Source organism: Mustela erminea, chromosome 18, assembly GCF_009829155.1.
Source record: "Mustela erminea isolate mMusErm1 chromosome 18, mMusErm1.Pri, whole genome shotgun sequence".
Lineage (NCBI taxonomy): Eukaryota > Metazoa > Chordata > Mammalia > Carnivora > Mustelidae > Mustela > Mustela erminea.
The window spans coordinates 39,101,481-39,128,003 of record NC_045631.1 but is presented as its reverse complement, the minus strand read 5'-3'; the positions used below and the strand labels follow the sequence as shown (position 1 = coordinate 39,128,003).

General features: G+C 46.5%; 1 protein-coding gene across 1 annotated transcript; it reads left to right on the top strand.

Moving 5' to 3' along the window:
* Positions 1-2,856: 2,856 nt before the first annotated feature.
* On the top strand, positions 2,857-25,708 carry CWC25 (CWC25 spliceosome associated protein homolog). The gene is given in 10 exon segments (XM_032320860.1): positions 2,857-3,191; positions 6,309-6,481; positions 12,206-12,442; positions 15,794-15,863; positions 16,482-16,617; positions 17,287-17,351; positions 17,972-18,168; positions 18,575-18,673; positions 24,135-24,296; positions 25,013-25,708. Coding segments are annotated over 10 exon segments (1,272 nt in total). The 5' UTR covers positions 2,857-3,173; the 3' UTR covers positions 25,128-25,708.
* The last annotated feature ends 815 nt before the right edge of the window (positions 25,709-26,523 follow it).

Here is a 26,523-nt window from a genome sequence, read left to right as displayed (position 1 = left end):
TCATAATAGGCAAAACTAAAAGCGGACAAGGGCCCGCTATTAGGAAAATGATTTTTTAAATCTGTGGTTTATTCATACAATGAAATATTACCCATCCATAACAAGGAATGCATTACTGATAGAAGATGAATGAATGTCACAAACATTATGCTGATAAAAACCTTATAGAAAAGAGTGAAGGGGCACCTGGGTTGCTCTAGAACAGTGAATAAGGAGTAGGAAGTCTTTTTTTTTTTTTCTTTAAAGGTTAGTCTTTTTTTTTTTTTTTCTTTAAAGGTTTTATTTATTTGTCAGAGAGATGGCATGAGTGCACAAGCAGGGGAGCAGCAGGCAGAGGAGGAGCAGGCTTCCTGCCAAAGAAGGAACCTGATGCAGGGCTTGAACCTAGGACCCCAGGACCATGACTTAAGCCAAAAGCAGATACTTAACCAACTGAGCCACCCAGGAACCCTAGGGGCAGGGAATCTTATGAAGCTGGAGAGTTAAGAAGGCCAGGTCCTGAAGGGCCTAGATATGTTAAAATGTGGCCTTTATAGTATGAATAATGTGGAATTATTAAGGGGTTTAGGGCATGGGGATTAATAAATTTGCATTTGAGAGAGATCACTCTTAGCTATAAAGGAGTACATAGACGGGTAAGGGATTCAACTGAAAGTGAGGAAATGACACTTCCAAGAGAAGGGATGATGGAACCTGAACCAGGCTTGTGGTGAATAGTGACAGAGAAGTGGGTAGTCGTTAGACTTTTAGCAGCGGGGATCTTGTTGACTGATTGGATGTTGGAGGTGAGGGAGAGGTCTTGAATGATGTTGAAATGGAGAAACAGTGGTAACGGGAGAAAAGAGCTGCATTGGGGGAATACGGTTAGGTTATACAATGAGTTCAGTTTCCGTGCCTCCCAGATGTCCAACTGGGAACATTTACTAGTCAGGTTTAAAACCCTGGAGCTTGAGAGAGAAAAATGACTGGAGATAATGAATTTGGGATCCATCAGTATATAGATGGTAACTGAAGCCCTATGAGTAGATGAGATCACCCAGGGAGAGCATTTAGTGGGAAAAGACCCAAGACAGAACCTAGAGCAAGATGAAGAGGCAAAATGAAGTAGAAACAAAATGTTCCCTGAGGAGGGACTAGAGAATAAAACAATAATCTACGGTGCCTGGGTGGCTCAGTGGGTTAAGCCGCTGCCTTTGGCTCGGGTCATGATCTCAGGGTCCTGGGATCGAGTCCCATATCGGGCTCTCTGCTCAGCGGGGGGCCTGCTTCCCTTCCTCTCTATCTGCCTGCCTCTGTCTACTTGTGTTCTCTGTCTGTCAAATAAATAAATAAAATCTTTAAAAAAAAACAACAATAATCTAAAGAGTGGTACAGAGAAGTCACGTGTAAAGTGTTTTGAAGAGGGGAGTGTGGTCCTCAATACCTTCAAAGGTTAGGGGAGGTCAAATGAGTATGTGATGTGGCTTTTTTTTAAAGATTTTATTCATTTATTTGACAGAGAGAGGTCACAAGTAGACAGAGAGGCAGGCAGAGAGAGAGGGAAGAAGGCTCCCTGCTGAGCAGAGAGCCCAATGCGGTACTCGATTCCAGAACCCTGAGGTCATGACCTGAGCCAAAGGCAGCGGCTTAATCCACTGAGCCACCCAGGCGCCATGCAATGTGGTTTTTGATTTAAGTATGGGGAGGGGGATTACTCAAGATCATGGGGGAAAAATAGCTGAGTGGAGGACTGAGGTTAAGCAGAAGATGAAGTGGAGGGAGGCATCTTGTCTCCTGAGTGGAGGCAGCCAATTTAGAGTTTGGTTAAGAGAGAGAGTGGAGTAGCTGGGGGAAAGACATGGTTGTTTAACCATTTTTTTTTTTTTTTTAAGACGGTCAGTTGAGTGCATCTAAAATGCTGAAAACAGGGGTGCCTGAGTGGTTCGGTTGGTTAAGCTACTGTCTTTGGCTTGGGTCGTGATCCTGGAGTCCTGGGATCCAGTCCTACACCGGGCTCCCTGCTCGACAGGGAGTCTGCTTCTCCCTCGAACCTCTCCCCTCTCACACTTTCTCTCTCTCTCTCTCAAATAAATATAATCTTAAAAAAAAAATAAAATGCTGAAAACAGGGACTCCTGGGTGGCCCAGATGATTGGGCAGCCGACTTGGTTTCAGCTCAGAGTCCTGAGATCCAGCCCCATGCTGGGCAGCTCAGGGTCTGCTTGTCCCTCTCCGCCTCCTCGAGCTCACTCTCTCTCTCTAAAAAAATAAATGAAATCTTAAAAAAAAAAAAATGCTGATGACAAAGGGCCAGTCCTGAAGGCTCCACTGGAGAGAGGAAGGTATCTGTAATCCCAGATGTAAGGGGTCGGATCCAGAGCTGATGAACCGTCAGGATTTAAGAAGGACGCCTCTTCCAGCATAAATGAAGGGAAAGGAAAAGGAGAAGCTGGCAGATTCTAAAGGTTTGGTGCAGGAAGGAGCTCCTGCCTGGTTCAGTGCGTAGAGCAGGCTCTTGATCTCAGGGTCTTGAGTTTGAGCCCCGCCTTTTGGGTAGAAAGCCTAATGTGGGTGGGCCTCAGCCAATAAAAAAATAATAAAGGTTTGGTGCAGGGACGCCGATGGAATTTCTGCGGGACGCTTTCTACTTCCCTCGATAAGCTAGGCTGGGAGTAGGAGCGGACGCTGAGTGGAGCTGGCACAGGAGTGTGGGTTTGAAAAGCGTTTCTTACAGGCGGGTGTGGGCGGGAAGGGCTGGGTGGAGGCGAACTAGGCAAATTGGCAGTGGCGCCTAGGGGGTGCGGGGTGAACGTCGTGGCGCGCTGCCATGGCAACAGGCCGGCGGGGCGGAGCCCCAGTCGACTCGAAGTGGCCGGGGCAGCCCGGTTTCAACACAGCGTTCCGGAAACCCGGTGAGGTGCCAACAGAGGTGCCCAAAACCGGACCGCAGGCGCCGCGAGATCTGGGCCCCACGCTGTGAGACTAGCCGCGACGCTAACACCGCACTGCGCGACAAAGTGCTGAACGTCATCGTCCTGCGACGCCGACGCAGTAATAGGACGCCCTCCCGGAAGTGGGCTCTGGATCGGGCAGTAAAAGTGGCAGCCAGGTCGCAGCTGAGCTGTTTCTCTGCGTTTCCTCTCGATCCCTCCTGATCCCTGCAGGTCCGCGTAGAGACGAAACTTCTCCGCTGTCATGGGGGGCGGAGATCTGGTAAGTGAGGGAGACCTGGGCGGGGGAGGACGGAACCAGGGACCGACCCGGATTGAGGACGGAAATTGGAGGGTGTGGAAGTGGGTGACCATGGCTACACGGCCGTGCTTTCGTACGAAGGGAGCTGTAGCCTCGGAGAGGGGCCCGATCTCTGGGGTCACGGAGGGACCAGGCAGAGGCCTGGGAAGGTGTGCGACGTGTGTCGCCAACGGTGGTGACTGGTGTTTGTGTGTTTGTTGCTGGGGCCCTTCCCGGCTGGAAATTCTGGGAAGGCCCGGGAGGAGGTGGTGGTGGTGGAACCATGCCTATGAAAGGAGGCAGATACCAAGTCACGCGGGCTTTGTTTTGTATATCTTGTCTTGGGACACTTCTCTCTTCCTCAGCTGGGAGTTTAGTCATGTTTTGGGCTGTAGTAGGAGTGGTCGTACCCCATTGTCTTTGCCCCTGAGCCATCTATTTTATTTTATTTTTGAGTCATACCTATTTTAAACCTGAAGTTATTTTTTCACATCCATGTCTCTGACTTCCACTCCTCCTTCAGTGCTATATTCTGATCTGTAGTGACAGAGCTGTATTCTGAATTATAGAAGTTTTTTTTTTTTTTTAATTATTTATTTATTTGACAGACAGAGATTACAAGTAGGCCGAGAGGCAGGCAGAGAGAGAGGAGGAAGCAGGCTCCCTGCTGAGCAGAGAGCCCCTGGCAGGGCTCGATCCCAGGACCCTGGGATCATGACCTGAGCTGAAGGCAGAGGCTTTAACCCACTGAGCCACCCAGGCGCCCTGTATTCTGAATTATAGCACTTAATATAAGTTACGTGGGAATTTCTCTTGAACTGTATAGTAGTTCATCTGTAGGGTGCTGAGCTCCAGATAGGGCAAAGGAGCTACAAGAGCATGGTGCAAGATCAGAAAAACGCTAACCCCTTTAAAGTGTTGCTGACTGAATCAGCAAACAAATTTTGCCACCTGTCCAGGATCTGTATTGGAATTTGTCAGGTGTTGTTGGTTAGAATGCTTTCCAAGACTCCAGGATTCATACAGTTTAGTGTATTCTTTTTGTTTATTTATTTATGAGAGAGAGAGAGAAAAAGAGATTGAGCACGAGTGGAGGTGGGGCAAAGGGAAAGGGAGAAGCAGGACCCCCCCCCCCCCCCAAGGAGGGATTTCGAAAACTCTATCCCAGGACCCTGAGATCATGACCTGAGCTGAAGGCAGACGCTTAACTGACTGAGACACCCAGGGACCCCAATTTAGTGTATTCTTCAGGTAATGGCAATTAGGGACAGGAAAGCTCTAGTTCAGGGTTTCTCAGCCTTGGTGCTGTTGACACTTTGGGTGGGATAACTCTTTGTTCTGCTTTTGGGTGGTGGGTGGGTAGGTGGGGGGTCCTGTGCATTGTAGGATGTTCAGCAGCATCCTTGGCCACTAGCCACCGGATGCCACTAGCACCTTTCTCCTTCAGTTGGGACAACCAAAAATCTCTCTGAACACTGCCAAATGTTTCCTGGGGGGCAGAATTACCTGTGTTGAAGGAGGGAGAGGGAGACCAGTAGGACAAGGCCAGAGACGGGGTAGGGGTAGTGGACTGAGCAACCTGATAAAGAGAAAAGAAGGACAAGGTGGAAAAGAAAGAAAGGACAGCTCTCATTGCCTGAATACCTTCTATATGCTAGGAACTTTGTGTACGTTTTCTCATTTAGGCCTCTTAACTGATCTCCTGGTCCTCAGTCTCTGCCCTCTCCAGTGCATTCTGTTTGGTTTTTTTTTTTTCCCCTTAAAGGTTTTATTTATTTGTTTGTCAGAGAGAGAGAGAGAGAGAGAGCACAAGCAGGGGGAGTGGAAGAGGAAGAGGGAGAAGCATCTGCTGAGCAAGCAGCCTGATGCAGGACTCGATCCCAGGACCCTGGGATCATGACCTGAGCCAAAGGCAGACACTTAATTGACTGGGCCATCCAGGCGCCCCCTCCAATGCATTCTAAACACGATAGCTAGTTATGCCTGTCACCTGCATGTGACTGTTTAGTGTTTCTTACTGTCCACAGGATAAAGCCCACTCCCTTAACATGCTTTATAAGGCTCTTAGTCTGTTCCTTTCTTAGATGGCTTAGTTGGCTTCATCTTCGACCCCCCTCCTCACCAGCTTGCATGCCTTCTTTAGCCCCACAGAATCACTTGTGCTATGTTCTTTCTCACTGCTGGGCCTGTAGTTGTGTGTGCTGTTCCCTCTGGAAATCTACTCCTGCTCCTCCCTGCTTCCTACATCACTAGGCTAAATCGTAATTGTCATGAGATGTCACTTCTTCCAGGAAACCTTCCCTGGTTGGCAGCTGAACCAGAACAGTGGCTTATGGGGAGAGGGGAGAGGAGAAGCATTCTTGAGGTGCTTCAGGGTGCCCTGTGAAGGGGAAATTGGAACTGAGGGGAGATTCCTGGGAAGGAAGGTTGAAAGAGGTACTTGATGGGGAGGTAAAACACATAAGGTGACGGCCGGCTAACCGGACTCAAGGAGCAGAAGATGTGTTCATAAAAATGAACATCTCCTGCCAAACGCACTAGAGTTCTGTTGCCTTTCAGAGTTTACCTTCCTACCTCTCTGCCCATTCCCCCTGTACTGTCACCACTGCCCCTTATTTCAGGCATGGCCAGTTGAAGTCTGATCCATAAGCATTTCAAGCTGAAAGTGTTCAAAGGGAATCCAGAAAAGGCCTGTTCTATCCTGAAGCTTTGTAATTTTTTTTAAGATTTTATTTATTTATTTGACTTAGAGAGACAAGGGATAGAGGGAACACAAGCAGGGGGAGTGGGAGAAGGAGACGTGGGCCCCCCGCCGAGCAGGGAGCCCAGTGTGGGGCTCGATCGCAGGCCCCTGGGATCATGACCTGAGCTGTAGGCAGACTCTTAACGACTGAGCCACCCAGGAGCCCCTATCTTGAAGCTTTATATACTTGAACAAACCCCCCAGATGTGTGAGAGATTATTGGGTGTCAACCTCGCCATTGTGCAGGACATCTTGCCCTTAGATGTCTGCTTGGGCATGAGTAGGGAATGGGGGGGGCATACCCCCTTCACCTGCCCACCGCCTGTCTTGTGTTCTCCCCCCTTCGTCCACCACAGAATCTGAAGAAGAGCTGGCACCCACAGACCCTTCGCAATGTGGAGAAGGTGTGGAAGGCCGAGCAGAAGCATGAGGCTGAGCGGAAGAAGATCGAGGAGCTGCAGCGGGAGCTGCGGGAGGAGCGGGCCCGGGAGGAGATGCAGCGCTATGCTGAGGACGTCGGGGCTGTCAAGTGAGTGAGAGGCTGAGGCTGCAGCGGGGTGGTGGGGCTGAGGCTGGCCCGCACCCGCTTGCTTAGAGCTGTTGGCTGGGAGCTTGGGTTTTGGAGTCAGCCCGACCTGGGCTCAGTCAGTCCGACCTCAGGCTGGCTTTGCATGTACTAGCCTAACTGTGTCCCCTGGGAGCAAGTTTGGGGGCTCAGTTATCTCAGAGGAACCAGTGGAGCAAGAGTACCTGATTCCCAAGGTTTGTGGGGGAAACAGATGAGAGAGCGTAGAAAGGGCTTAGTGTAGGCCTGGCGCATGCCTGGTGGTTCATAAGCAGGCCTGAGGACAATTGCTTCCATCCTACCTCTCCGAGTGTGCCTGGGCCTCAGTCCTGCTTCTGTTTGTTCATGGACTCAGTGAGGCCTCGTGGAAGCTGGTGCATCATGCCTATCAGTAAAAGTTGTGTGACGGTGGACCGTCCCACTCCATTTCACCCTACTTCAGTTTCCTCATGTAGAATATAGGCTAGGGGCAGCAGGGGACCGTCATCCTATCCATCTCCTACAATAAGGTGGCAGCAGATGTATTCTGAGAAAGATGAAAAGTATAAAATGTATATATAGTACATTTAAAAAAAAGGATTTTATTAATTTATTTTACAGAGAGAGAGAGAGCACACAATTTGGGGGAGAGGGAGAAGGAAGCTCCCTGCTCAACAGGGAGCCTGACATGGGGCTTCATCCCACGACCCTGGGATCATGACCTGAGCCGAAGGCAGACGCTTAACTGACCTGGTCCCCAGGTGCCCCATACAGTACATTCTTAAATTTAATGAAAACAACACTTAGACTAAAATCAAAGTAATCGATACTGTCCTTCTCTTTGTTCATGTCCTTGTGGGTAAGTCTCCTGGGTGGTGTGTGGCATACTGTCCCCAGTGGGCATCTAGGGCTTTTCCTTAATACTTATGACAGGAGGATCGGTGGCATTCAGGGTGGTGTGTGTATGTACAACTTACACATGGAAGTGGCATTATGGAACTTAAGCGTGGTGACAGTCACATTCTTTCAGGACACTGGACTGGGGAGAAGGCCACTCTGACTCAAGCGTGAAACTTGGAATGTTTTAAAATAGTTTTAGGATTGGAGCGCCTGGGTGGCTCAGTGGGTTAAGCCTCTGCCTTTGGCTTGGGTCATGATCCCAGGGTCCTGGGATCAAGTCCTGCATTGGGCTTTCTGCTCAGTGGGGAGCCTGCTTCCTCCTCTGTCTCTCTGCCTGCCTCTCCCAACTACTTGAGATCTCTGTCTGTCAAATAAATAAATAAAATCTTTTAAAAAGAATAACAAAAAAATAGTTTTAGGATTTTTATTTTTATTTTATAAAATATTTAATTTATTTATTTGATAGGCAGAGATCACAAGTAGGCAGAGAGTCAGGCAGAGAGAGAGAGGAGGAAGCAGGCTGCCTGCGGAGCAGAGACCCTGATATGGGCGCCCCAGTTTTAGGATTTTTAAATAGAACAAAATAAATTAAAAAAAAAAAAAAATTAAAAAAAAAAAAAAGAACAAAATAAATTTATGACATTAATACATCAAGTGAGATAACGGAATGAAATTTTGTTTTCTAGTACCATAGACTACCTTAAATGTATAGACATACATTATATGTTTTATATAAATTACATATTTTACATTTTTAAAAATGTGTTGTTTTTTATTTTAAAGTAAACTCTGTCCCCAACATGGGGCTCAAACTCATTAATTCCGAGATCAGGAATTGCATTCTCTAGCCAGGTGCCTACATTATAACTTAATGTCAATAAATTTCACATATTCAGGGTTGCCTGGGTGGTTCAGTGGGTTAAGCCTCTGCCTTCGGCTCAGGTTATAATCCCTGGGTCCTGGGATCGAGCCCCGCATTGGGCTCTCTGCTCAGCTGGGAGCCTGCTTCCCCCCGCCTCTGCCTGTCTCTGCCTACTTGTGATCTCTCTCTCTCTCTCTCTGTCAAATAAATAAATAAAATTAGAAAAAAAAAAAGTAATCTGTATGCTAATGGTGGGGCTCGAACTCACAGTCCCAAGATCAAGAGTCACATGCTCTTCTGACAGCCTGCCGGGCGCCCCTTGAAACTCTTATTCAGCAAAGTATTACACATCTTGCCTGATTTTACACAGCATGCCTGATGTATCAGAAATGTGGGCTTCTCAGATTCTAGTTAACGAGGTGGGACTGTAGACAAACAGCTTCAGAGCTGGGAGTGAAGCTTTTATCCTTTGCTGACCCTCAGGCCTGCTTATCTGTTGTGAATAGGAGGAAGTTTATTTTATTTTATAAAATATTTTACTTATTTATTTGTCAGAGAGAGACACAGCAAGAGAGGGAGTGGGAGAGGGACAAGCAGGCTTCCTGCTGGGCAGGGAGCCCAGTGTGGGGCTCGATCCCAGGATGCTGGGATCATGACCTGAGCTGAAGGCAGATGCTTAATGACTGAGCCACCCAGGCACCAGAAGTTGATTTTATATTCTTTTGATTTTTTTTTTTTTTGGCCCCCTCACATACCCTCCAACATAAAACACAAAGGTCAGCTCGGATGTCCTTCTTTTTGGGTGTTTACTTGCAGATGTCTTTAATCATCTGCTTGTCTGTCTCGTGCTTGTATAGGTCTTTGCACAGTGGGATGCTTTTACTTTATCCTATAAAATGCCAGTAGAATCCTTTTACTATCTAATGATTCATTTTCATGGGTTAGATAATCTTTTCTATGTTTATAACGCATCACTCGGAACAAATAGAAACCTCAGTACACGTATTATTCTGGATGTCCAAATTCCTCTTCGCGATAGAGTGTTGCTTTAGTATTTACTGAAATGCTAGAAAATTACATGTTCTAGACTGCGGTCTATACCAGTGTTTCTCAACCTTTGCACTTTGGAATGTTCTTGGAAGATTAAAGATGAGAGTGGTTCCCTAAGAATAGCAGGGGGTACATAAGGCAAGGGCATCTGCATCTTTTAAGAGCTCTTGGTGATCCTAATGGGCAGCCTCCATTGAGAACCGGGTCTATATCTTTAATGATAGTAACAATAAAAATTCTATAGATCATCTTGCTTTTTTTCCCCCCTAAGATTTGATTTATTTATTTGAGAGAGAGAGACAGCATGAGTGGTAGGGGCAGGGGCTGGGGGAGAGAGAGAGAGAGAGAAAGAATATCTCAAGCAGACTCCACGCTGAGCATGGAGCCCAATGTGGGGCTTGATCCCAGGACCTGGAGATCATGATCTGAGCCAAAACCAAGAGTCGTTTGCTCAACCGACTGTGCCACCCAGACACCCCAAGATCATTTTGATTTTACGTGGCTTTCCCCCCAAGTATCTTTTCATCTAAAAACTCAAGAGTTGGGGTGCCCAAGTGGCTTAGTCATTGAGTGTCTGCCTTTAGCTCAGGTCATGATCCCAGGATCCTGGGATCAAGTCCCGCATCAGGCTCCCTGCTCTGTGAGCCTGCTTCTCCCTCTCCTTCTGCTACTCCTCCTGCTGTGCTCTCTCTCTCTCTGTCAAATAAATAAAATCTGTAAAAATAAAAATTAAGGGCGCCTGGGTGGCTCAGTGGGTTAGAACCTCTGCCTTTGGTTCAGGTCATGATCCTGGGGTCCTGGGATTGAAGCCTGTGTCAGGCTCTCTGCTCAGTGGGGGCCCTGCTTCCCCCCCACCCCGCCTGCCTCTCTGCCTACTTGTGATCTCTCTCTCTCCCCCTCTCTATCAAATAAATAAATGTTTTTTTAAAGATTTTATTTAGGAGCGCCTGGGTGGCTCAGTGGGTTAAGCCTCTGCCTTCGGCTCGGGTCATGATCTCAGGGTCCTGGGATTGAACCCTACATCGGGCTCTCTGCTCAACTGTTTCCCCCTCTCTCTGCCTGCCTCTCTGCCTACTTGTGATCTCTCTGTTAAATAAATAAATAAATAAATAAATAATCTAAAAAAAAAAACTTAAAAAGGTTTTATTTATTTATTTGTCACAGAGAGAGATCACAAGCAGGCAGAGAGGCAGGCTGAGAGAGAGGAGGAAGCAGGCTCCCTGCTGAGCAGAGAGTCCGATGCGGGGCTCGATCCCAGGACCCTGAGATCATGACCCGAGCCGAAGGCAGAGGCTTAACCCACTGAGCCACCCAGGTGCCCCTCAGTTCTTAATTCTATAGTGTTTCTCAAACCGATCGTTTTAATAGGAAAAAAAAAACCCCAACAAACTAAAACTAAAGGGTTATGCCCCCCAGTTATTGGTTTAAAATATTATTTTTTTGAAGATTTTAGAGAGCGAGAGTGTGGGGAGGGAAGGAGGGAGAGAGACAGTCTCCAGCAGACTCTCGGCTGAGTGCAGAGCCTGATGCAGGGCTTGATCCCACAACCCTGAGATCATGACCTGAGCCAAAATCAAGTGTCAGACACTTAACCGATGGAGCCACTGAGCCACCCCTGGACATTTTTATTAAGAATATTTTAAACCAGGGTACCTGGGTGGCTCTGTCAATTAGTGTCTGTCTTTCAGGTTAGGTCGTGATCTCCGAGTCCTGGGAACAAGGCCCATGTAGCTCTCCCTGCTCAGTGGGGAGTCTGCTTCTCCTATCTCTGTTCCTCCCCTATCCTACCCCCTGCCCCATGTGCACTCTGCCTTTCTCTCCCAAATAAATAAAATCTTAAAAAATGTCCAGGTGTCTGGGTAGCTCAGAGGGTTAAAGCCTCTGCCTTTGGCTCAGGTCATGATCCCAGGGTCCTGGGATTGAGCCCCGCGTCAGGCTCTCTGCTAAGCTGGGAGCCTGCTTCCCTTCCTCTCTCTCTGCTTGCTTCTCTGCCTACTTGTGATCTCTGTCAAATAAATAAATCTTTAAAAGAAAAAAAAGTCCAAAGACATAGCTTAGGAAAACATTCTTTATGCTTACAGTTGTTGTAGAATCCTAAGTGAAAATAAATAAACAAATGTTAAGAAGCCATATTCAAAGAACATTGAATTTAATGTTACAGATAATACTGTTTTGATGAAACTACTTTGCCTCTTGCAGCGTGAGTGTGCTTTCAGCCCTTCCACACAGGCACTTGTCAGTCAGTCAGCCGCAGTTGGTCAGCCTTTACTGTCTGTTGTGTGAGGTTCCTTCGATTTTCCGACCACTTTTTTCTCTCAGAACCCCAGGGCAATATTTGTTTGGCAAACATTGGACCTAAGTTGGCCCCCCCTCTTTTGGCTTGAAAGCATAGTTAACTTATTCAGTCACCTCTGGTCTTTTCTCATTATCTTCCCAAGTGAAGAATTACTGCTTGTGCCCATGTGACAACCCGCAGCCAAACACACCCCACACAAATGTGTATGCGGTCACTGATATCATTCTAGGTAATGAGGTGATCCAGAATCTGTGTATCGTTTCCAATTTGCCTCAGAATAAAAGCATAACCTATAGTCTACATAAAGGAGGCTTGAGAAGCCCTGAGCAAATGTCCACGCCCCAGGTTGAGGGATAATTTTCTCCACAGAAATGGCATCAAGCGTGTGGAAACAATCTATCCACTGAATGGTGAGCTCCATGCCGACCAGCCCCGGGTCTTCCCGTGCGCCACATGGAGCACAAGATGTAGCCCTGCGAGGCACCTGGAGAGCGGGTCGGGCTCCGACCAGCTGGAGTCCTCTGTCCCTCATGCTCAGTGGTATGTGTAGGTCTGTAAGAGTTGACATTTCCTTTGATTGTGTTTTTTTGTCTTGAACCAGGAAAAAAGAGGAAAAACTGGACTGGATGTATCAGGGTCCTGGCGGGATGGTGAACCGCGATGAGTACTTGCTGGGGCGCCCCATCGACAAGTATGTTTTTGAGAAGATGGAGGAGAAGGAGGCAGGCTGTTCTTCGGAGACAGGACTGCTCCCAGGCTCCATTTTTGCCCCTTCTGGTGCCAATTCCCTTCTTGACATGGCCAGCAAAATCCGGGAAGACCCACTCTTCATCATCAGGTACTGATGACGGGCTAGGAAGGGTTTGCTTTTTTTTTTTCCCCAGCGTTGCTTGACTTTGCAGTTGGTTTCCTCTTGGCTTTTTCTGCCCTATAAAAGGCTTTGTCTCCATTGGTGGTTCCCCTGATGTTGGGAAGGAGGATCCTTCAAGGGCTTCTTATGTAGGCCACATGATAAGAGATGGCAAGTGGACCAGACCAGACCAGATTGGCCTTTGAACAAAAATAGGAGTTAGAAGCGTGGTGAGAAAGGCTGGCAGCTTCTTGGGAATTTGGGGCTATGTACAGAGCGGGATAGGTGGGTGAGCAGGCCTTCTAACTCCCCAACCCCTTTTTTTGGTACAGCACAATGCTTTAAGAAGAAACCTTAGAATCTTCCTTAAAACTCTTAATATGTGACATCGAAGTAGAGTTGTGTTTTGGGAGCCAACTCATGCTGTGCCTCTTAATTTTTTTGGTTTAATTTGCAGCATTTTATTTCAGGTTTATAAGGTTGAACATCGAAAAACATTTGTCACTTATAGTTCTAATTTTGAAAAAATTTAAAAGTTATTTACATGGTAAAAATACCACATAGATGTATGTAATGATACTGTGTATATATGTGCAAATTTTTTCTCCATTTTGTTAGCTTCTTCTTCTTCTTTTTTTTTTTTTTAAAGATTTTATTTATTTATTTGTCAGGGAGAGAGAGGGAGAGAGAGCGAGCACAGGCAGACAGAGTGGCAGGCAGAGTCAGAGGGAGAAGCAGGCTCCCTGCGGAGCAAGGAGCCCGATGTGGGACTCGATCCCAGGACGCTGGGATCATGACCTGAGCCTAAGGCAGCTGCTTAACCAATTGAGCCACCCAGGCGTCCCATTTTGTTAGCTTCTTAATTAGTTAAATCGTGGTTCATAAAGCCTAACATAAAATATAGTCTTTTTTTTTTTTTTTTAAAGATTTTGTTTATTTATCTGAAAGAGAGAGAATGAGAGCGAGAGCATGAGATGGGGAGGGTCAGAGGGAGAAGCAGACACCCTGCTGAGTGGGGAGCCCGATGCGGGACTCCAACCCGGGACTCCAACCCGGGACTCCAAGCCGGGACTCCAGGATTATGATCTGAACCGAAGGCAGTCACTTAACCAACTGAGCCACCCAGGCACCCTGTAAAATTTATAGTCTTAACCACCTGTAAGTGTACAGCCCAGTGGCAATAAGTACATTCATCCTGTTGGGCAGTCATCAGCACCACCCATTTTCAGGAGTTTTTCACCTTGCAAAACCGAAAACTCTTTACCCATGAAACAAGAAGTCCGTGGTTCCCCTCCCCCAGCCCCTGGGAACACCATACCACTTCCTGTGTCTGTAAGCTTGACTCCTCTAGGAATCTCACATAAGGGAAATCGCACAGTGATTATCTTTTTGTGGGACTGGCTTATTCACTCAGCATAAGGTCTTCACAGGTTCATCCGCCATATAGCATGTGTCAGAATTTCTTCCACCCCTCCTTTTTTTTATTTTTTTGAGACTTTTTGTATTTTAGAGAGTGCAGGAGAGCAGGGCCAGGGCCAGAGGGAGAGAGGGAACCTCAAGCAGACTCCCTGCTGAGCGGGGAGCCCAACGAAGAGCCCAAACCCACAACCCGAGCCGAAGTCTATAGTCAGTCACTCAGCCGACTGAGCCACCCAGGCGCCCTCCTCCCTCCTTAAGGCCGAATAATACTCTGTCATACAGATTCCGTTTGTCTCTTCATCTGTCAATGGATGTTTGGGTTTTTCCCCCTCTTTTGGCTGTTGTGAATAATGTTTGTTCTGAACATTGATGTATAGATATTATGTATATTATTTTATAAACTCCTTTTTTTCACCAAGTTAAATATAGGAGACATCTTTCTATGTCATTAACTGTGCTTTTATAGTACTATTTTTTAATGTCTGCATTGTGTGGATATACCATAATTTATTGATTAATATTCTCTTATTGGGCCCTAACTTGTTTCCAAATTTTCATTGTTATAATGTGGACAGCTTTGTAGAGACCTTCCTGGATTATATCCTTACAGTAACAAATTCTTTGTTTTTTTTTTTTTTAAGATTTTATTTATTTAATTGACAAAGATCACAAGTAGGCAGAGAGGCAGGCAGAGAGAGAAGGGGAAGCAGGCTCCCTGCTGAGCAGAGAGCCTGATGCAGAGCTCTATCCCAGGACCCTGGGATCATGACCTGAGCCGAAGGCAGAGGCTTTAACCCACTGAGACACCCAAGTGCCCCACAAATTCTCAAGAATTTATAGGATTAAAGAGCACACAGGCTGTGATAAGTGTTGCCAAATTATCTTCCATGGACGCCGACCAGTTTACCCTCATGAGCAATAAATGAGAGTAAGAACTTTCTTTTTTTAAGGATTTTATTTATTTATTTGACAGAAAGAGAGAGAGAGTGCACAGGCAGGGGGAGTGACAGGCAGAGGGAGAAGCAGGTTTCCCTGGGATCATGACCTGAGCCAAAGGCAGACATGTAACCTACTGAGCCACCCAGGGGCCCGAATTTTTGTTTGTTTGTTTGTTTGTTTATTTATTTAAATTTGACAGAGATCACAGGTAGGCAGAGAGGCAGGCAGAGAGAGAGGAAGGGAAGCAGGCTTCCCAGTGAGAAGAGAGCCCGATGCAGGGCTTGATCCCAGGACCCTAGGACTGAGACCAGAGCCGAAGGCAGAGGCTTTAACCCACTGAGCCACCCAGGCGCCCCTTTTTTTTCTTTTTTAAAGACTGATTTTATTTATTTTAGAGAGGTGGGAAAGGGGCAGAGGAAGAGGGAGAGAGAGAGAATCTCAAGCAGGTTCCCCACTGAGCGTGGAGCCGGACTCAAGGTACTCTCTCACGACGCTGAGATCACAACCTGAGCTGAGATCAAGAGTCGGACACTCAACCAACCGACTGAGCCACCCAGGCGCCCCTAGAGTAAGACTTCTTGAAAGAGGAATCCATTCTCTTTGTTTCCCAGCTGGTTGTCGTGCTGAGTAGTATAGGTGGCATTGAAATGCTGCGGCCAGTTGATACACAGGATGCCCCTATTTACTCAACCAGCTGGGAAGCCCTGAGCATAAAGCCTACCAAGGAACAGCCCACACACGCTCTTCTCTACCACAGGGACGTAGCGTGGCCTTGCCCCCCAGCATTCAGTCCCTTCTGTAGGTTTGAGGAATAAGCCCGAAGGCTTCCACACCACCATGCAGCTTTCCACCCAGAGCCTTTCTACGTGCATTTGGAAAAAAAGATCGCTGTGTAGACTTGGTGGAGATTAGAGTAAATGACTTAATCCCCTTGCCAAAAGAGAGAGTCGTGATTTTTTATCATTTCCTTTTTTTTTTTAGGAAGAAGGAGGAGGAGAAAAAAAGAGAGGTGTTGAATAATCCTGTGAAAATGAAGAAAATCAAAGAATTGGTAAGTAGTGCGTCAAATAAGCACTAATAGGATCCTGTAGGTACTTAACCTGAGAACTTCTCACATTTCACTCTCACTTCATGAGCAGGAAGGCAGAATGATTCCCTCCTTTATGTTACTTGGTTGGAAAAGCAGCATGTGAGGTCAATTTTTTTTAGAAATGAGGTGTATGGGACATGCTGTGGGAATCCTGGACATTAGGTGTGTTCAAGAGATCACGTGATGTCAACCCCCTAGGGCCCATTTATCATTCACGGACGGACGGTTGTGATTGTGTTTTGGGTTAGTTTGTAAGGAAAATGTAAAAATTGATCTTGCAGTCCCTGATGGCTTTCAGTGGAGTTGGAGTTCTTCTGACCAATTGGAAATTTTGAGGCCTGGGCTCTGGGGATGGTTTACGAAGAGATCCCTGGCCCTGCCCCCGAGATTCCGCCCCAGGGTCCAGGGGGTGCTCGTGCACTGCCGGGTTAGCGCTTGCCCTCCTCCTGTTGACAGGAAGCTCTGCTAGCATCCCGACCGCCATAAAGCCAGAGGTACAGAGTCAGGTAGTGTGGGTGTGAACCAGGCCCCTCAGGGCCCTCCCTGATCTTGCCTGTCTATGTTTTGCCCATTTTCTAGTTGCAGATGAGTCTGGAAAAAAAGGAGAAGAAGAAAAAGAAGGAGAAGAAGAAGAAGCACAAGAAACATAAGCACAGAAGCTCCAGTAGTGATGGTTGCAGTAGCGAGGAGGAGCGCAGCCGGGGGAGGTGAGCACGTGGAGGCAGGCCCTCCGCTGTGACTCACTGACTCATTCATTCTCCAGATAGTCACGGATTGTGCTTTGTGTGGGGAGCTGCCAGGCACTGGGGTTTCAGGGGTGAGCACTCGCATGTGGGCCCCCTGGCCCACAGAACTCATCACCCAGCACCCACGCGCATTGGAGGTCTGGGTGAGGCCCCTCATGGAGCTGACTTGACCTTGTAGGTCTCAGCACAGCCCTCCTAGATGTGACTTTCATTTGGGCTGGTGACTTTTTCCCAGACGGAAGTGGATTTTATGTAGCCTTCTCTTCTTTCCTTTTTTTTAAAAAAATGCATTAATGGGCCATCTGGGCCCATTCTGTGTGTCTTCTCTGTGGGAGCAGTGAGCACTGTCACTGCTGACTCACTCTTAGTCCCTGGAATAGCAGCATGAGGCGAGAGGAGAACGTGTTCAGGCTTTGGGGCTGAAAAGCCAGGCCCACGGGTTTTCACAGGAAAAACATGACTGTGCTGATGCGTCCTCCAGCAGACAGTGCAGATAGACAGCCACGCTGCCGAGCGACTGCACCGGTGGGAAAGGTCATGGCCAGAGCAGGAAGCACACTTCAGCATGAGATTGAAACTGGGCCTTGAGGCATTTTCTGTATAGGTGACACACACAATCTATGTGTTCAATTGTTTAGATCTTCAAAAGAAGGTGGCAGATTCTTCCCCTGTGCTGTCCAGAGCCCCGGGATATGGCTTACAGGTAAGGCTGTGAGCATCTCAGAGGGTGACAACGGGCTGTAGAATGTGTTCGCTTGAGAGCCTGTTTGGACAGAGAGCATCTCCCGCAGCCCGCCCGACATCACCGAGGGAAGGCAGGAGTTTGGGCCACCAGGGTGGGGGCTGCGGGAGCTGGCCCATTCCTTATCCCGAGCCTCTGCCTGGGGCTCCGGGTCCTCTGAGCAGAGACCCTATACTACCAGTGGGGCCTTAGGCATTTGGCCTCTCCCTCTGCCGATAATTTCCATGAAACGCAGGCATTTTAGGCTTCTAGGTTGATGGCTTTTGGACAGGTGGATGTCCCTCTAGATTCTTCTTTCCCTTAGTAGGTTTAACCTTAGGTCCCGATCTCGTGCTGTCTCTTGCGGCTGCCCGGGCTCTGGTGAAGAGTCAGCCGTGCAGGTGGCTGCCGGGACCATGCTCCTGAGGGGATTCTGCAGAGAACTTTGCTAAGTTCGAGTGCTTCTCTGGGGTAACTGTATGGTGGGCGCAGTACGCCCGCTTGGCTTCTTACAGAACCATAGTGCTCATTGATTTCCTTGTTTCACTGCATTTTCTCTGAGCTTCTATGAATACCTTCTCTTCCTTTCCTTTATGCTACAGATCAAGGACTCCTACCATAGCCAGGGAGCGCAGAGTTCTCTGATGGCCAAGCAAAAGGGAACGCACGGGTTGAAGAATTATTCCAGGTCCAGAAGCTCCTCCCACTCACCTCCCAGACATGCTAACAAGAAGAGCACCCGGGACAGGAGTTCTCGATCCCCAGGCAGAAGGTCACGGTCCCCGAGGCCAAGCAAAGCGTGAGTGTGGGAATTCGCTGGGAAATGGCCTATAAATGTGGGGCTGGTAACAGCAGGTATTTGCTTTTGCTGATGTCTGCTCATTAATTTTTCCAAATGTCTTTGCTTTATCTCCTTTATATTGTGTATCTGTCCACCCCCGCCCTCCTGCCACCAGCCACCTTAGTGTAAATCTCAGGTCCCTAGAACTACAGATTTATCTATGTAGAATCTTTGGAGTAAGTCTAATATCAAATCCTATGTATCTTTATGTGTTTGTTTTTCTTCTACTTCTGCCCTCTGTTCTCTTCAGTTTGGATTATAATTCTAAGACCGTTAGCTTTTCTCCCATTATTTGAGGGACATGATAAAAGCCCCTGTGTTGAAAAGGCTTTTCTCCTGTTTGCCCTCTGTGCGTCTGTCACAGGCACAACTCTAAGGTCAATAGAAGAGAGAGAGGCCGAACTAAGAGCCCATCGCCTAAAAAGGAGGTCTACCAAAGGCGGCACGCCCCTGGATACACCAGGTGAGTCAGGAGGCCCAGACCTGAACTGCAGACTCTCTGGGCCCAAGTCTAGGAGTGGCTTAAACCAGGGCAGGTGGATAATCTACTTTTATTCTTCTTGTCATAACAGTCTTGACCTCCCACTTCCCTTCCCCGCAAGGCACATTGAAAGGACAAAGTAATAGTTTTACCTTGATGAACAATTGATTAAGTGACTGTCTCTGAACATCTGTAAACATGTTGATTCTCACAAGAGATTTCCACAGAGAAGCTTTTCCCTAGAGAGTGTTCCTTTCCTGAGGCATCAGCTGAGGGGGAAGCAGGGTGCTGTCCTTGAGGGCAGACACCCTAAGATGGACTCTGTGTTGGAGCTGGGTGTGGAGTGGGTCAGACAGAACAGGGGCCTGCGGCCCTGGGACCTGAGGGGAGTTGGCTCTGCCCACGAAAGACTGTCTGTAGGGGTCTTTCTCTTTATAGAAGTCGAGAGGAGCCGGGCAACTTTTGTGAACTTCCTTTTACTGCCCAAACAAGTTGGCTGCACAGTAGAATTATCTGGGCAGCTTAAAAAAAGTTCCATTACCTGGCTACAGCCCAGCCCTATGACATCATGATCTTTGGTGGTGGGGGCAGACATCAGTATTTTTAAGGCTCCCCGGTGACTTCAACAGGCAGTCAATGTTGAGGACAGCTTAGAGTCTGCACCACCTCTTGTATTCACTATGTTAAAAAAGAGGCAGACCCTACAAGTCCCTTTTAACTCTTGATTGCCTGATTCCTGAAGTTTCTTTTTCTTTTTCTTTTTTTAAAATTTATTTATTTATTTGACAGAGAGACACAGCGAGAGAGGAAACACAAGCAGGGGGAGAAGGAATAGCATGAGAGAGGGAGAAACAGGCTTCCCGCTGAGCAGGGAGCCCGATGCGGGGCTCCATCCCAGGACCCTGGGATCATGACCTGAGCTAAAGGTCGACGCTTAACGACTGAGCCACCCAGGTGCCCCTGATTCCTGAAGTTTCTAAGAAACAGAAACTTTCTTAAATGTTTTCATCTTGACTGACAACTTTCTAAAATATGTTATATATTTCCTTGCCTCACCAGAGTATGTTTTGTAGAATTTCATCTTTCTCTGGTGACAGTTTTTCAGCTGGGCTGGAGGTCATTCTGCTCCTCCAGTCAATGCTCATGAACGTGTGTATTTGTTTCTGTGTTTTAAGGCTCTTGGTCAGCGTGTGACTATGCTTTTTCAGATCCTGCTTTGTCGTTCTGTCCCTTTTGCCATCTGTCATCACTTTAGTTGGTCATACTTTATCAGCCTTTTTAATCCCCCTTAGAATTTGTTTTGAATTTTGTGATTTAAATGGGTTAGAACCCTCAAGACCTCTCTCTCCCAGCAGTAAAAGCACAGAAACTTTAGTCCATAGATTTTGTGATCTCATTGTCCATTTTGGTTTGGTGTTCCAGGTGGTTGAGGTTGCTTTATGTAATTAAGATGATGGTGAATTAAGATAAAAAGAGAAAAATTATGGCTGTAATGGGGAATTTTGTCAGAATTTTTAAATGCGTGTGTTTTCTTTTGTATGTTTTCTTTTAATTGGTGGTTGAAAACGACTCTAAACAGCTGAAAAGATGAAGCTTCTCTTTTGTGCTAAGGTGCTTGATTTAAAGCAGTTTTGGGGGCACCAAAATTTGGTGGGGTGGCTCAGTTGGTTAAGTGTCCAACTCTTGATTTCAGCTCAGGTCATGGTCTCACAGTCCTGGGATTGAGCCCCAGATAGGGCTTCATGCTCAGTGGGGAGTCCTTGAGGTTCTCACTTTTGCCCTCTGCCCTGCTCCCTGCTTGTGAGCTCTCTTTCTCTCAAAATGATTAAATAAAGGGGCACCTGGGGGGCTCAGTGGTTTAAGCCTCTGCCTTTGGCTCAAGGTCCTGAGATCAAGCCCTGCATTGGGCTCTGCTCGGCAGGGAGCCTGCTCCCAGCCCCCACATCTGCCTGCCTCTCTGCCTACTTGTGATCTCTCTCTCTGTCAAATAAATAAAATAAAATAATTAAATAAGATCTTTTTTTATTAAAAAAAAGCAATTTTTACAGGATAAGACTTTTTTTCTTTTTTATTTTTTTAAAGATTTTATTTATTTATTTGACAGAGAGAGATCACAAGTAGGCAGAGAGGCAGGCAGAGAGAGAGGAGGAAGCAGGCTCCCTGCTGAGCAGAGAGCTGATGCGGGACTCGATCCTAGGACCCTGAGATCATGACCCGAGCCGAAGGTAGCGGCTTAACCCACTGAGCCACCCAGGCGCCCAAGACTTTTTTCCTTGTAAAATTTTTTTGGGGTCTTGTGGGATTCCCATTTAATATTTTCCATTGCTTTTGAAATTACAAAATTTTTTACAGGCAACACAGCACTTTTATAATTTTTAAAAGATTTTATTTACTTATTTTAGAGAAATTTATTTATTTTGGGGGCGGGGGTTAGAGGGAGAGAACCTCCAGCAGATTCCCTGCTTAGCCAGAGCCCGCAGGCTCACTTGAAACCAAGAGTAAGGCAGGCACTCAATGGAGGGAGCCACCCAGGTGCTCCTTCCCTAATGGAGCTCTTTTATATTTGATTGTTCTATTTTAAAAACCTTCCTCGGGCACCTGGGTGGCTCAGTTGGCTAAGGGACTGCCTTTGGGTTAGGTTGGGATCCCAGGGTTCTGGGATCAAGTCGCACATTGGGCTGCCTGCTCAGCGGGGTGTCTGCTTCTCCCTCTCCCTCTGCCACCCCCCTGCTTGTACTTTCCCTGTCAAGTAAATAAATAAAAGCTTTAAAAATAAATAAAAACCTTTCTCATTTTATCATTGTAATATCGTTCATTATCTCTGAGTGACATTTTTAATTGTAAACTTTTAATAAGTTTTGTGCTTTATCTTAGTCCGTTTACTTTTCCTTTGGTCTCTTTCCTGTGAGAGGCTCTTCTGAAAAATGTTTGGTGATACTTCACTGTCTATTCATATGTAAGAGTAAGGAATTAAAGCTGAGATCACTGTATTGTGTGTGGGCAGCACTTACCTACTGGTGGGAGTTTGGGTTTGAACTGGTTTTTAGCTGGGGATACGCATATCAGTATCTGGTTTTCTTGTCAGGAACCAATAAATTTCTTCTCCTTTTTTCTTTCTTTCTTTAATTTTTTTTTTAGTTTTATTTATTTATCAGAGAGCGGGAGAGAGCGAGCACAGGCAGGCAGAGAAGCAGCAGAGGCAGAGGGAGAAGCAGGCTCCCCGTTGAGCAAGGAGCCCGATGTGGGACTCGATCCCAGGACGCCGGGATCATGACCCGAGCCGAAGGCAGCTGCTTAATCAACTGAGCCACCCAGACGTCCCTCCTTTTTTCTTTTTTTAAATATCTTATTGATTCACTTGACAAAGAGAGAGAGAGCATAAGCAGGGGGAGCAGAAGGCAGAGGAGAAGCAGACGCCCTGCTGAGCGGGGAGTCTGACACAGGGCTCCATCCCAGGACCCTGGGATCATGACCTGAGCTAAAGGTAGATGCTTAACTGACTGAGCTACTCAGGCCCCCAAGAACCATTAAATTTCTATAGATGGGGGTGCCTGGGTGACTCGGTTGAATGTCTGACTCTTGAATATGCTCATGGGGTTGTGGGATCAAGCCTCATGTTGGGCTCCACACTCAGTGAGGGATCTGTGGGAGATTCTTTCTTCCCTTATCCCTGTTTGCATTCTCTCTCTCTCCTCAAATAAATAAATACATCCTAAAAAAATGTTGGGGGGGCTCTGGGGTGGCTCAGTGAGTTAAAGCATCTGTCTTTGGCTCATGTCATGATTCCAGAGTTCTGGGATGGAGCCCGCATTGGGCTCTCTGCTCAGCGGGGAGCCTGCTTCTCCTCTCTCTTTCTGCCTGCCTCTCTGCTTACTTGTGATCTCTCTCTCTCTCTCACTGTCAAATAAATAAATAAATAAAATCTTTAAAAGAAATTTTTTTTTCTACAGAAGGAAAAAACCCTCTGGCTCCCTGATAATGGCTCTAACTCTGGCTTCTGGAATTTTGGGAGACATTCTTTTTACCCTTGGTGGCCCTGCCAGCTTCCTTTGCTGTGCCCGATGTGCCTGCAACTCCTAATTTCCTGTTTGGCTTAGTTCTTTAGAAACTACCAGAAGGGTCTCCTTTCTGGAGGGTCTCCTGTCATTGTTTGGGAGAACAATCACTGGCTTCCCCAAGTTAGGAATGAGGACCCAGGGTGTCTTGATTGCTCTTCATATAGACTTTAAATCAGTCCCTTTGTTTTCAACTTTACCGCCATCTGCTACTTGGTGCCTGCAGTCTCTGAACCTTTCCTGGATTTTGCTTCTGATTAGTATTGGGCATTTAAAGAGACTAAGTTTTCTCTAATCTGTGAAAAGTAGTTGCTACCCCTTCATCTGCTTCCCTCTTCCAACAATTTTTTTTTTTTTTAAAGAGTTTTAAATTTATTTCACAAACAGAGATCACAAGTAGGCAGAGAGGCAGGCGGGGGTGGGGGGGTGTGTGGGGTGGGGGTGGGGTGGGGTGGGGAAGCAGGCTCCTTGCTGAGCAGAGAGCCCGGTGCGGGGCTCCATCCCAGGACCCTGAGATTATGATCTGAGCTGAAGGCAGAGGTTTTAACCCACTGAGCCACCCAGGCGCCTCTGCAACAATTTTTAGACATCTCTTATCCAATGTCCTCTCCTCTCCCATTCTCTTTGTGGTTTTATATATTTTATTTAATGGGTTTTTTAAATGAAGCATTGTCATTTCACTATAGACAACTAAATGTTAAGTTTTAGTGTCTTAAGTTTCTGTGTCAAAATTGCGCTCCACTCCCTAATGAGACGCCACCAAATATTTTTCCTCTTAAAAAGGGATCTTTTAAATGGGCTTATCACATCCATTTGAGAAGCAATGGATTTGAATTTCTGACCTTGTTAAATAGTGATTGAGCTGGTTCACCACCTCCTCTTTTTCCTCTGACTTCATTTGCCATGAGTGTCAGGAAAGAAGACTTATCTACTCTCTGAGATTAAGTTGAATTGACCTGAATTCTTCTGGTATCTGCATTCTAACTATTCCTAAAGTGGTGTACTTCTGGGCTATGTCCATGAATTTCTAAGCATTTCCAGTAGGTAGATGGTAGATGTCAGCAGTCACATGGCTAACTTAGTTTTATGTTCTTCAGTAAGTTGTTGAGCAAACAATCGGAATATTTTATATTTTATGTTTAGAAATACCACTCCAGAGATTACTAAGAGAGAGTATGAAAGTCTTTGAAATTTGGATGAAACCACCTGCCCAAGGTATTAGGAAAGAAGGAGACCCATGCTGAGGGTGGCCCCGGGTTGAGCATTTCCATAGAGAGAGCAGGGCGGTGGAGAGCCTGGGGTCCTACCTAATTTGTTGTCCCTGTAGTGTATGGGTGTTTTTGCTGGGAGAGAAGTAGACCTAATAGGATGGTTTTTGTGTTCAACAGAAAGCTCTCATCAGAGGAACTAGAGCGAAAACGTCAAGAGATGATGGAAAATGCTAAGTGGCGGGAGGAAGAGAGGCTGACCATCCTCAAGAGGCACGCCAAGGATGATGAACGGGAGCAGAGGCTGGAGAAGCTGGGCTCCCGGGATGGGAAGTTTATCCAGTGAGTGCATCTTTTTTTTTTTTTTTTTTTTAAGATTTCATTTATTTATTGGGCAGACAGATCACAGACAGGCAGAGAGGCAGGCAGAGAGAGAGGAGGAAGCAGGCTCCCTGCTGAGCAGAGAGCCCTATGCAGAGCTTGATCCCAGGACCCTGGGATCATGACCCAAGCTGAAGGCAGAGGCTTTAACCCACTGAGCCACCCAGGCCCCCCCAGTGAGTGCATCTTCTTGCTGCCTGATGGCTTTCATGGCTGTGGTCCCAAGGAGGCAACTGGGCAGCGGACTCATTCATTGTGTTCCTGGTGTTTCGGTGTCCGTGCAGTGAGAATGGGGAGATCAGCCTCCAGGCCACCTTTGTTACTACTCCCAGCATCTAGCTAGACACTGGGGTATTTCTGATTTGAAGGAAGGAGAAGTGGATTGGTATTTTCATTGAATCTCCTTGCTTTCTATTTAAGTAAGAATTCATGGCTCAGGAGGCTTTTTTCCAATGAGGCTTTACCTGGTTTTTCAAAACAGGTAACTTTCCCCTGTTGGACGTTGGTTTAAAAAAATTAATTCCAATTGGAGTCCACTCCAAAGTTACCTATATGAGTTTAAAAGAGCTTAAGTTTCTACATCTGCTTTATGTTTGGCAACCTCTTTCTTCTAAGTCTGCCAGATAGGTGACCACTTGACAAATATGTTACTCACATATATTCTCCTGTCTTCCTAGCCGCATGAAGCTGGAGAGTGCATCTTCCTCCTCCCTGGAGGATAGGGTGAAACGGAACATCTACTCTCTACAGAGAACCTCAATGGCTCTGGAGAAGAACTTTATGAAAAGATGAAAGCTATCCCCTCTCTTGCTGGCTTTCCTGAAATTTCCAGGGAGGCTGCTGATCCCTTAAAAATTCTCTTTATAAGAGTTCAAGTGACTTCTTGCACAGTCGTCAAAGCACCACTGTTCAAAGTGACTCTCTTCCGGTGATTCCTGAAACAGCTTACTTCCTTTGAGAACCAGTGCAACGCACTTTATGGGACACTCAGTAACTTTTGCTGAGTGCCTTGTAGGTTTTAATGGGTGGGCACTAGACACTCTACGTGTGAGCACTCACCCTGCTCTGGAAGGCTGTTTCCTGTGGTCATGATACTTCTTATGCCACTTTCTTCCCTGCTGTGAGAACTGTGTGCCTCAGTGTAGACTGGACCTTGCAGAAACCTCTCTCCGGAGTCGCGCAGATAGACTGTGCTTAGTGGGGTAAATGAACATCTTTCTTGATTTAGTAGATCATGTGACAGAATGCTGTCAGATTAGGGCAGATCTAAGGAGAGACAAAGAATCTGGAAGGGGACACAATCCAAAAAAGCACTAAATGAGCTGTTGAACTATTTGGACTGTCTTTTGAACTGTAAAAAGTGTAGTGTGTATGTGTACAAATGTATAATTTTTACATGCTTTTTAAAAAAGTTAGCTTTGTGAGAACATCTTGTTTGGTAAGTGACTTTACTACATAATGGAACCATATTGTATCTTGTTACCGAGTAATACAGTAATGCAGGTCAGCTTTTTTTCCCCTCTGAATTCAGCTAGTTTAGGAGGAGCCTGGGTTTGTAGATAGGATCCAGGGGATCTATCCTGTTACACTGCTTACAGGCTCCCATGTGGGCAGTGCAGCTGTGAAGTCAAATGATTTTAGGAGTTAGGACCAAATTACCAGTGTGCTCCCACCCTGGCTCTTAAAATAAAATGGAAGCTGTTTTATTTCATGGCTTCCTTTTAATCATGTAGTAATCTTATTACAATTCTAGATTTCCAGGAGTTTGCTACTATTTTTTAGTCAGGTATTAAAAACCCCCAAAACTCATGGAACCAGTCTCTTGCTTTTACTCCTTTCCTTTTTCTATTCTTTTACCAGAAGCCCTCATTTGACCCATGAACTCCTCAGGCCCTCTTGACCCACATATTAGCGGGGCTAGTTCCTTGTTCTGCTAATCCCTAATTCTGTTTAAAACGAATTTGGGTTTATATTTCTGTGCACTTAGATGCCAGGCACTGTAATACTTAAAACCCAGTCTCTCCCCAGAGAGAAAGTAACACACACTTGTTATTCATTTAACCACCTCATCCTCCTTCTCTATGCTAATTATGTCTTTTATTTTATTACTTGGTAATAAAGGCTACATTTATTTTTGTAACTGTTTAAAGAACAACCACGTGCTGAGTACTGAATTTATGAATTCCCA